General features: G+C 42.1%; 1 protein-coding gene and 1 long non-coding RNA gene across 5 annotated transcripts in view; one reads left to right on the top strand and one right to left on the bottom strand.

Moving 5' to 3' along the window:
- The window catches only part of LOC105282464 (hemicentin-2), a 326,396-nt gene that overhangs the window by 67,229 nt on the left and 246,944 nt on the right, over positions 1-12,223 (bottom strand). For all 4 annotated transcript variants that reach the window (XM_011344417.3, XM_011344418.3, XM_011344416.3 and 1 more), the window contains one exon: positions 10,418-10,540. In XM_011344417.3, the coding sequence (XP_011342719.1) occupies positions 10,418-10,540 (123 nt within the window). The remainder of the gene's footprint in view (positions 1-10,417; positions 10,541-12,223) is intronic.
- Positions 1-12,223, top strand: part of LOC105282463 — a 270,589-nt gene that overhangs the window by 65,213 nt on the left and 193,153 nt on the right. The window lies entirely within an intron of this gene.

Here is a 12,223-nt window from a genome sequence, read left to right on the forward strand (position 1 = left end):
TTCTCATGACTGTATTTTGAAAATATTAGCGCGTTTATCTGTGCCAAAAAGTGGCATTAGAGATACTGTTCCCTGTATAAATGTATAATGACGTTAATATATTACTGTAATGAACGTATCTCATTTTTGGCGGTATCAATCAATGGTGCAGATGGAAAAATATAGGACTGCAAGGAGCTATTTATACATACGATTTAATATAATATCACACAAATTTTAACGATTCAACTTATTTCAAGTTTAATCGAATTGTTGCGCACCTGCAATGTCTGAGCTTACTCCACGCGATAATCTAATTAGATTATGAAACGTATCGTTTCTGCGATAAAAGCTTCTAGCTAATGGAATTAAAATTGCATCGATGGTCTGTCTGTCTGCCGTCAGCGATTTCGGCGAAAGGAGGGAGAGCAGAGAGAAAGGAAGAGGGAGACGGAGTTGGCAAATCGCTCGTTTAAATTATTCGCGGGATAATTAGGATAATTACGCAGCATGCCAGTCTCGAGCGCGACGCGTCGCGGCTCTGGAAATTGAACATTTATCGCTGACCAAGTATGCCGTAAATTTCGAGAAGAGAATTACGTAACTGCGGGAGAAAACAGCAAAGGCAGTCGGAAAGGAACGTCCGAAAGGGATGAGGACTCCTCGTTTGATCGCATTCATAAGTACCGAAGCACTCCCGAGAGAAAGAGAATCCATATCAATGATTATTTCGCTGGCCTTCCTTTCGCCGGCGAACTTTCATCCAGCCGTAGCCTATTTTGTGGATGCTGGAGCATCCCGAAATAGTCCGCGATACTACAGCATCGTTACTCACCCTCTCATCCTCGCCGCCAACCCCGTCGTCCTCGACCTCGTTACAGCGAAGCCGAGGATTCGACGCAGCTGTCGGATTTGCTGGTTGAAAATATAGCCGCCGCTACCGCCGTCGGTAGCACTTTCACGAATGTGGAACTACCTCTTGGCCCAGGAACAAAGAAAGCGTGTGGTTGGAAAACACGCTCATGAAAGGTGGAGGATTAAGGATGGGAAGCGAAGGATGCGGGAGGATACCGCGATGTAAGGCAGCCGGAGGCTGAAGAAAGAAAGGGAGGATCGCACGCATCGCTGGCGGACGGAGTTTTGTGGCGAAACTTTTATGTGGACCGGCCATAATCGCGGGAAGGGGTGATGGCCATCCTACCAAAAGAGGCCGCGCGCCTCTAACGCTGCCAAAGCACGCCCGATTGTGTTAACGGTGGCCCTACATATACCCCGGCCGGCGAACGCTCGGCGGGACGTCGTGCCGTTACACATGAAATAGGGTCCGTCCGTGACTCGGTCCAAAAAGCACGACATTTCCGGTAAGCTCAGTGGCCTCGGGATTCGGGCAATTTGGCTGGGAAACAAACGAAGTTGACTACGAAGTAGATTGAGACGGATGCGGGACGAAGGGAATTCTCTCTACCGAAATCGCCTACAAAGGGAGGTACCATTGTATTATTGCAAATTGCGGTTTCCGATCGGGAAGTATCTCGACTGTGAATCGATTTTTCATTAACGTGTACGTGCTATACGTACATAAACTGTCGTGCATTTTCACATATTTTTTGACATCTGCACGTTGATTCTGATTCACGCTTTTATTGATTCTTTCATGTCCCCAGGCTTCCAACATTTCCTTTCGGTTACTCGTGAAAATTAAAATTAAAGTTAAAATTGTTGCTTGAGCTTGCAGCAATTTATGAAATCGCGTGCTCGAAATAGCATCTTCGAAGCATCCTGCTATCGTTCGGATATCTCGACAGCCTCGCGTTGTACAGCGTTTCCGAATGAACATAATCATATAGAGATCGACTTCCTCCCCTCAAGCGATTTCGCACAGCTGACGCGCTCGTTTCCTCTTGCAAAATGTTCCTCCGCGTGCAACGTATCGGCGTGATAGATCGTCCGACAGTATCGTGATAAATTATTTCCGCCTCCGCTTATTTTGCGCTCTTTGTTAGAAAGTTACCGCGCCCGACATTCGCCGCGCGAGGCGTTCGCGACAAACTTATGCGCGGATTACGCGTGCGGACTTATTGGCGCGCGTTCAAGTCCCGATGCTTAATTGCTTAAACGTTCGTCGGTCTCAAAGCACATTTCTGAAGTCATATTATAAATTAGCGATCATTCGTTGCGTAACGATGGGGTTGGCGAATGGTGTGCTCTCGATTTTGCCTGAATTGCCGCTCCGCTCCCATAAAAGGCGCTTTGTGGGCGAGGCGAACGTGCTTCCTCGAGCCACGCGGATTGGGACGTTTAATAAGAGCAAGCACACCGAAAAGAAATTGGGAATGGGCGGCGGCGATAGGTTTGGCGAAAGGTTTCGCGAGCGGCGAAGGCATCGCCCGGAGCAGGTACGTGCTCCAAAGGATATTAAAGTATTTTAATTGCAGCGGATCTCACGGACGCGCCGGCGGGATTTATTCGAAATCACTCGATTGAGTCTATGAATAGGGATTAAGCCCGGGATCCGCGGCGCGGTGCAACGCGCGCGCCGTCGCGTCGGGCAAATTCCAGACATCAGGAGCGGAAGGCAGAAATAATTGAATATTTAATAGGATAACTCACATATAGCCGTTCGCCGCCAGCACCGCCAACGCCGCTACCGCGCGACGTCATCCGTCACGACGACGGAACGTCGATTTTTCTGTCACGTCCCGGTGCAGCTGCCGATTAATTATACAGTCTGCCTGGGCGTAATACGAAGACGGGGACGACTTTAATAAATCTAGTTATTTCGTAGTCCACATAAAAAAGTCCACGTACAAAAAATTATTTCGCCAGGCTACATCCCCCGCCATGGAGGGCCACGGTTGCGCGCCTATCATGGGAATATTAGTACGAGGAATCATCGTCGAAGCAGAATATGGAAGAGTGCACATCGCGTGCGTAATCTGTATCACGCACATAAACACAGAACTACCGAAATATTCTAAACGGGTGATTGTGTTGATCGTATCGAGAAATTTTTTTGATTAATTTGATAGCGGAATACGGAATTATTTCCGAAGAGATTAGCAATTAAACGGCACAGTAATTATTATCACAATCAAATGTAACTAACGGCAAAGCGTTCTATTGTCTTGTTATCCTAAAATTAATTTTATTCTGGAGATAGTTATTGTATAAACAGTTACGTGAGCGCAACAGGAGGAGTTTTAATTTTACCCTGGCCTGGTTTTATGAGGCCATATAATCTACTATGGAAAGAAATGCTGAGGAAAGTTGCAAAACTGCCAACGAAGTTTCGCTCATCAAGCTCATAGCGGAGATTAACAAATTTATTTCGCACGTGCTAAGTTAATGGACGAACGTTAGGAGCTTCCGTGTACAGCAAATACCTAATTCAGTACAATTCTTACATCGCGAGATGCAAGAATGTGAGAAATGAGAGAACTCGCAGTAGAAAAAGTCGCGATATGTCAGACCGCCGAATCGTTATTTTACAGCAGTATTCAGTAATAATTCTTGTAGAAATCGCAGTGCCTTCTGACGTTTGGTAATACCAGGTCGTCCATCATAGTTCTTATCACTCGTACGTGGCTGATCGCGGCGGAAAGTGACGGCCGCAGCTGTTCTCAGCGTTTTGTGCAACTCAATAACGAGATAAACGAAACTGCGCAGTCTTCCGAAATTTCAGATCCCAATTCTCGATGTTCGAAAAAAATTTGTTTCTTAATCTGCCGTTTCCACTTTCATTTATTCATTTTCAATTCGCAAGAGGATATTATCAAGCTAATGTTCCATATATTCATCTGCTCTGTTTTAATTATTACGTAAACTTCTATTTATGAATTATAAAATTCTTGTAGCGAGCAAAACACATTAACACATTTTAAAATTACGATAAAGTTTCGATAGAAGGACACGTAAGTATTCGCTGACACGCTATTCAATCCACAATTCGTGCTTACGCAATCTAAGAACAAACAGAAAGCACAATACCGTTCAACAATAAATCTTTATGTTCTACCAACGATACTTGGCGGAGTAATCATTTTTATACGTCTTTCGTATAGCTCTTTCCGTGAATATATCAAACGGTGTAGAGAGGCGCGCACTTTATTTTCGAGACATTTCTCTCGTACGACTTCGACGCGTCAACGTCGGAAGTACAGTTTTGCACGAAGTTTTAACGGACAATAAATAACGCGGAGGCACAGAGAGACGGAAAGACGATCGTGATTCACTCGAGATGTGAATGGTGCGCAGTGCGAGACTATCGCAACTCGAAATTGTTAGTCGCAATTGCGTGATTTACGTCGGCCGAGGTCGATGCTTCATCGCAGCGGCGGCGAGCGAGCTTCTCGCTTTCTCGTGCCTCCACCGGCGTTCCCCTGATTAATTTAAGAGGGATTGTAATTCCGACTCCCATCGTATAAAGTTGATCGAAAAGGCAGCCTCGCGTAAATACGTGGATTGAAGCGGATCAGAGCGAATGAAAAGGATTAAAAAAGGTGTTTCTTAACGAGCGAGCTGCGAACGTGGAAAGGCAGGCTGAAAAACTCGGTTGAGAAGCGATTTAATCGGCCACGTTAAACTCGAGCTGCTTTTTCGAGGGAACACTCGGCGCGCGCGGCACTAATCTTATAAGAACTATTAATGGATCCGTATGAGTCGATTCTCTGTGTTGATTATGCCGCGCGCGAATTTGTTGAATGCAGAGCCTAATACGGACGGTATATTCGGATACAATACACAAACGCACACCATCTGGTATCATCTAAATTCATTTTAATTCAGTCTCTCGCGCGGTTGTTTCTATGTGATGCCAATCGATTCGATACCAAGCGTCGCGAGAGATACATATCTTTTATAACGTATTATAAATTAGCTAAATGAGTATTACTTTATGTTCTGCATATTAATATTCTCTCCCTCTTCCTCTATTTGACAAAAATTCACTTAACTTAAAGTGATTGCAGTAATAGCAAGATCAAGTCCCTTAAAATTATCCAATCTCTCGAATCAAATCGAAATGTGCCGGAAACATGCCCTTCAAACCCTTGAAGGGGTAGTGCTCGAGCTTTATTCCAAGAAATCGTCCATTGCTTGTTGTACCCAGAGTGCAAGCGCAGTCGGCGCTTCCGGAATACAGGGAGCGGTGTACTCTTAAATATTTATCGGCGCCCGTCCGATTCGTTTGCAGGAAGAAATCGCGATTACGATTTTCACTCACGGGGAAGTGCATGGCAAAAGCGTGGCTGATTCGCGAGGTGTAATGCAGCGGCGTGGCACGGCGCGGCGAGACGCACCTAAGCGAAAAGTTCGCCGGCGCAGCGAGAGCACGTTTAACGAATGTAATGGGTTCACCCGCTTAAACGCTACGGTCTAATCAAGAAAGTGGTCTCTCCGGCGAACTCTGCGCGGAAATCCCTCTCGTTCTTTCCGTCTCGCTTCACCCCTTCCCCGCCGAACCCCTATTCCCCCGTGTTCCCTACGCCATTCGCGGTTCAAGCCGCGCTGATTGACGATGAATAAAGGAAATTATGCTGCGGTAAGCTTTTATTCGCCACACTGGCTAAAAAGCAATGTTACCGATCCACAAGCGACTATGTTTACGTCGTAAATCCCGCTTCGGCAGAATCGTAATCGTAATCGGACAAAAGCGAGAGAGAAAGAGAGAGAGAGGGGGGAGGAAGGAGAGAGAGGTCTAGAAATCGGTGGATGGAGATACACGATTTGGTAACATGGAGCGAAATTCAATTTGGCTTAATAAAAATATAGCGGATCGGCCGATGTGGCAGAGGCGCGCCCGCGCGCAATAATGTCTCGTAATATACTACGCTTTGTGCGATTTAATTATGCTAATGAACAGCGATAACAAAACGCGGAATACGTGGAATTTAATGGATAAACAGATTTTTGCAACATTACATATGTGTATCGAGAACCGTATCCCTTGCTGCCGGCGCCGCGGAGGTACATATATGCGACGAGGATACAACGCGACCGAAATTTAATACCGTGACTAGAACGGTGCGTTGTGAAATTTACAGTCCTGGATTTCATGCGTTTCCTATATTTCCGTTGTGTATACGATAGCAAAACGTTTTCAACGAAGCGTACATCGCATCCACGGTCGTCTTTAAAGTACGCGCAAAATGTACGCTGCCTTTAAGATTTTCCCCGATTTTCATGAGTATGCTTGCTCGAAAACAGCATTTTCTCATAATTCCCTTGTAACAAAACAGTTTATCCTTCCATCATAAATTTGCGGAGTTCACAGCGCTTCCTCTATTTTGATTATATGATAAAAGTGTTTTATTTCTTTCGTATCATAATAACGATACCTTCTGGATGTACATTTATTTTGTTAAGCATATATTGATTGGAAAAATAAGACGGATTAAACTCGAAGCTTGAAATAATGGCGGTATTGAAAACCGCAAAACACACGGGAATTATAATTGCTCAGGGAGGGAATTATAAACAATTTTAAATATTTATGAGGCCGCGTAGAGAGAAGTGACTTCAGTCAGCCATTTTCACCACGATCAAACGCAATCAATTAATAATGAATTTGTGTGAATGCACATTTCGTTCAAATTTTGCAGATTTTGCAAAATAATTTTATTATAATGCAATTTTATGCAATATTATATTGACAGATACTGATAAATTCTGACAGTTACTCTTCATATTTTAAGCTTATCATTAAGCGCTGTCGCACTAATATATATCACCCGCATTTCAAATCCATATTTGGACCATCAGTTATTAATATTATCAAATTACCATTGAATTAATTATTATTAGAAAATAGATTATTATTAGATTATTGAGACTATATTGTATGTATATTACATGTATATTAGTATGTATATTAGTATGTATATTAGTATTATATTACATTATTATTAGAAAATTTAGGAAAAGAATTGATCACACACACACTATTTCAAGCGATAAATATTCAATCATATTACAATATGATTTTCGACAGGATTTAAAAATTGATTCTCAAGACAAGTCTGATGCAGCTGGTTAAATTGAGGCTGTCACATAATACATTACAAACAATCTTAATTAATATTCACTCCAAAGTAGTGACATTGTACAAAATGAAATAAATAAATAAAATCGTTTTCGTGTTTTATGTTCCGTAATGCATTTCTTCTTTCTAATGTATATAAATCTACAAACGTGAACAGATAAATTTGTAGATTGGGCTTCTGGACAGTGCCAGGCTTGGCATATAATGGTTCATTTTAAGAAAAAACAAAACGAAATTTATAGATGCTTTCCGCAATATATCCAATTTAATACCAACAAGACAGCCATTTCTGCGACCGTTAATCACCAGTTACAATGTACATGTAATTTCCTCGTTCTTGTTCCGTTGCGATACACATTCGGGCGATACTGCATCTGACATACATAATCGCAGCCGCGTTGCCTTATCTCTTTCTATCTTACCATGCAGGCCAATAGACAGAGCAGATTAGATGCAGCAACGTGATCGCTGCGGTATCACGCGCCACGCGTGTAACAGCTTCCACGACGCTGCTCGCTCGCCCACGCACACGGCTGTGCGCAAATGAACGAGCGAGCGCGCAAATGAATTCCCTTTAAATCCGACACGAAATTTACAATGCCGAAATAGGCGCGGTCGAGCCGAAGTACCACCAGTCCCCATTGAGACGGGGATAATATCGAGCGCGTATACACCTGTCTATCGGAGTGCCGAATGAATGCTCGCCGGCGAGAATTGCCGGGATGAAAGGGACTGCCTGGACCCGAGCGTCGGTGTGAGTTGTTCATTGTCCTCCGGTTTCCGATCGGCGTCGGCGTCGGCGTCTACTCGGGGACTCGTGTCGCGCGCGCCCGTTACGGTACGCGTAATAATGTGATTACGGCATGTACACCATCTCCACTCCGCCCCCGCTCTCGAAATCCCAGAGATCCCGAAGGATAAGAGAGAATCCTGGAGAAGGGAGAAAGAAGGGACGACATGATTGAAAGAGATCGCGTGAGCTGCAACGAGGATCCTCCTATTCTGCAGCGATGCTCGTCGTGCTGGGAGCGGAGCTGTGTGTATGACTTTTCTGCGTGGCGGCGATAGTTTAATTAGGCAGAAATTCCGGGCAGGCGAGATACGGTGACGAGAGCCTGTAATGTTATAACGCATGCGGGTGAATTCCACCATGCGAAAGCAGCGGCAAGTTCGTGGCTTGAATGAATCGCGCGTCGCTCGAGGTCTGTATTTATTGTAACCGGGGGAATTTCGCGTGTGCATGCAGTATCAGGCGTTCGAAACTGATTTCCGTGGTGTGCACACGCGATAATTGTAGTATTATAGTACATTATGCATCTAATTTGTAATTTTCATACGTAATTGTGCCGGATCATCGTCCCCATTATTTACACAATTAATCCTTCGGTTTCGATAACGCATCTGCGCTGTTGACTTACGCAAATGCACGAGGGACACGGCCGCGAATTTCTCGTGCATTCCTCGCGAAGCGACACGGACGAGTTTACGATTTTTCGCAGCAATATTGCATTTCTTTGATTTAATAATAATAATAGCTTTTGTCTAGAAGATCGAGTGGTACTGAAGATCGTTGAGTAATAAGTGATTAAAATACAATTATGGTATATAGCCGTCGATGCATCCGTTTACAGATAACTTATGTCTCCTTTAAAGCTATTACGAAGCCGTTATTACGCCGCGATGGGTCATGTACATCAGATTCTACCCCATCCAAGTGCCTGTTTACAGTGATTAAATTATGCTCACGTTGCCGTACACGTGCCCGCGCTAACGTGCCTACAACGTGACGCGTTTCCTAGCTGCAGGGAATGGGGAGTTGCACGAAATAATGCACGTGTGCCTGCAACTCATGCTGCCGTCTGCAACAGCGGCGGTTTATATCTATATGGAGTGCAATATGCATAGACGCTTCTCTAAATTGTAAATAAAAGCACCGCCAGAAGAAGAACGATGATTACGTTAACGTCAGACAATAAAATTTATTCAATTATAAAACTTGTACGGATAAAAGTACAATTTTTCTCTGTAAAACTGGATTTCTGGAATTGCAGATTGTAGCTGTAAATTTTTCGTTTTTTCTTTAATCAGTTTCTACAGGTTTTGTTTATCGAAATATAGAAATAAAATAATAAACAAGCTTTGATACAATATTTAATGTTTATGATGTTCGAACTGGAAAGTTAGTTTGCGTTAGAGATTAAAAATATACGAAAATAGAAGTGAAATGCAAACAAATTTTCGCTGAGAGACTACCACTTGTACGGCAACAAAATATTTACGGTGAGCTAAAGTGTGTATCTTTTGGAACACTCTATTGATTAATTAAGAATTGATTACATCATTAGCCTTCCATAATTAATTTCGTAGCGTACAAATTTAATTTTATTAAAATAAAAATTGCTTAGAATTTAATGTAAAATTTATATATCTAACGTTAAATTACCGTGGACATTGTTAATTTTAATTGTTAATTTTGTAATTATTTATCAGATCTGTTGATACTCTCGAAGGAAATATCAATTTTGAGATCAATCAACTAATTTATTCAAGTGGGATGCTTATTTAAGCAATTTAAAATAGATCGAAATTCGCTTTACTTCACACCAAGTTATTCCGAGTTATTCGCAGCAGCAGTAACTCATTAAAATTCTCATTACCGGAAATGTATAAATCGTCAAAAATTACAGACGACGAAAAATACGGATAACATTTACTACCGAGACCGAGACGAGTTAATCGCGATGCCATTTAAATGGCGAGCTTTAAATGATAGAGAAAGTATACTGTGGAAATATGATTATCAGCGATGAATTCATGGAAAATATGCGCTAGGAAATTAATGACAATAATAATAAAAATATTGGAAAAATTAAAATATTGGATCAATCAAAAAATTTGATTTGATAGTTGCATAAAATTTACTTTATTGCATTCAATAGAAACAAATTTCATCAACCAAGTAAGAAAAGTAAAGATAGCGATAACTATCATTGTCTATGATTAGACATATCAATATTGTTCTCTGTATTACTGTAAATTGGTTCGAAAAATTAAAAATTGAACTGAACGTATTGATTGACCCAATATCAACATAATGGCTAGCATCAATCTTTGCTTGCACACAGCTATTGACAGCTTTCGTCTCGAAATATTCTCATCATAAAATACACAAGTGACCTGTATACGTGATTCTTTTTCTAGACGACATATTCTATAAGGTAAAAATAAACATATTTAGAAATAACTGTGTGTATCATCAATAGTTTTGTGGAACAGGTCATTTAAAAAGCATTAAAAAAGCTCAGAATTTCATTAATTTATCTGTAGATCCGCGCGGATCCGCGCTAACAAATCAACGAGATATAGAATTTCCTACATTTTTACCGGCTGGCCACTTACCGCGCTGCCAAATCGGATTGCTGGCTGGATTGCTATCCACCTCGCATTTCAGGCTGACAGACATTCCCTCGACGATCGGAATTCCAAAACCAGGTAAACGCGTTATCGCGAACGACGGAGTATCTGAAACAGGTATTAAGCAATTAGTGTCAGTGTCACCGACGTCAATGCTGTACTAGTGTGTGTCTGTAGTCTCATGGAACATCGAAAAAGAAGGCTGCGGATATTGTTTAAATATCCGCAAAACGTTCGCGTGCATCGCGGATTAGATTGAACTAAAATTGATGCTCGATATAATTTTATTGTAGCAATGCTCTCTATTTTCAATCGCACTATCTCAAAATACAATCTAAAAATATTTCGGAAATCACGGGCGCGCGGATTACACACGAGCACAACACAAAACTCGTCCTGCTTCTGGTTTATTCTGTTTTTCGCGAGAATTTCCAACTTTCGCCCGACCGTACGGCACTCTAATGAAATTCAGCATGAGAATGGCGTCGTTTAATAAACAGTTCGGAAGGTCGTGGTAATTGCGAATTGCAATCTTATTTTGAGACCGATGGCAACTCCGCTTGGAGCCCGGTCGTCCGCAATTTTCGAATAAGATCTCCGTGGTAATCTTGAAATATATTGGCCGAACGTAATCCGGTTTCTACGCATTCGAAAGTCATTCTTTGTACGGGAAGAAGATTCTCCGCGCGGAGATACCAGCGACTCTGGATTGAATTCTACGCGCACGAAAATAGCCAATTTTCGAGTAAAAACGGTACATCGTATCTTAAGAAGGTAGCGACTATCGAGAATACAATCCAATAATAAAGAAGTCGCTCTCTTAGTTGATTTCATTCTTTATCACTTTCATTCGTTGCTACAGCGTGTACTAAGAATAAAATCCAGATAAAATCCCAATACTAAAATGTATCATGTTTCTAAAGACTGATTGGTTTTATGATAGACCGTCTATTTAACATTTTGTTTTTAGATGCATCCAGCATCATAATTGGATTTTGTTGAGAGTGACGTAAAATGTAAAAGTTGCTACTGTACACAGGCAAGAGCAACTTTTTGCAAACTTATTCGCGACGCGATATATCGCTACGTCGCTTAAAACGATTATGGCAGCTACTTCTCACTATAAATAAATACTCGCATAAATCTTTTGTCTGTACTGCAACTCGCGCGTAGAATGCTTATTTTCACCATGGAAGTTCATTGTGACCTGCTTTCGCATAGAGTTTACTTCCCGAATATAAATCAGCTTTCCACCCAGGGTGACATTATGTGCAGCGACATAACTTCACATCATCACCAAATGGAGATGATGCGAGAGCGAAAGCATGAGAAAGAGAGAGTACAGGATGAGAAGAGATAAGGACAAGACAAAGCGTTGGTCATCAAAATGTTCGTCATAATGAGAAGGCAAACTCCTAGAGGAAATAATTTCTAGAGATACTTGATGGTTCAATTATTTCCTAGAGGAAATAATTTCCTTCGGGAAATAATTGAATCATCAAGTATCTCTGGAAATCAAACGTAAATCAAAGTAATCATTGCAGGTGACGCGTTTCTTCCGTTATCTCTGGCAATCATTCCTTTCTCTTCTCCCTTTTTTCTCCTTCCTCTCTCTCTCGCATTTGGTACGAGCTTTCCTTCCGCGTCATTAACAACCAACGTAGCAACGAGTGACGGGGTTTCAAGGCATATCCCGCCTATGTGTGTATGTATGTAGAGCGACAGTCGAACAGCGTCGACTGTCGGGTTGGTAGCGGAAAACGACTGAGGAGGGCAGGAGGAGTAAGGGTA

Source organism: Ooceraea biroi, chromosome 2 (assembly GCF_003672135.1).
Source record: "Ooceraea biroi isolate clonal line C1 chromosome 2, Obir_v5.4, whole genome shotgun sequence".
Lineage (NCBI taxonomy): Eukaryota > Metazoa > Arthropoda > Insecta > Hymenoptera > Formicidae > Ooceraea > Ooceraea biroi.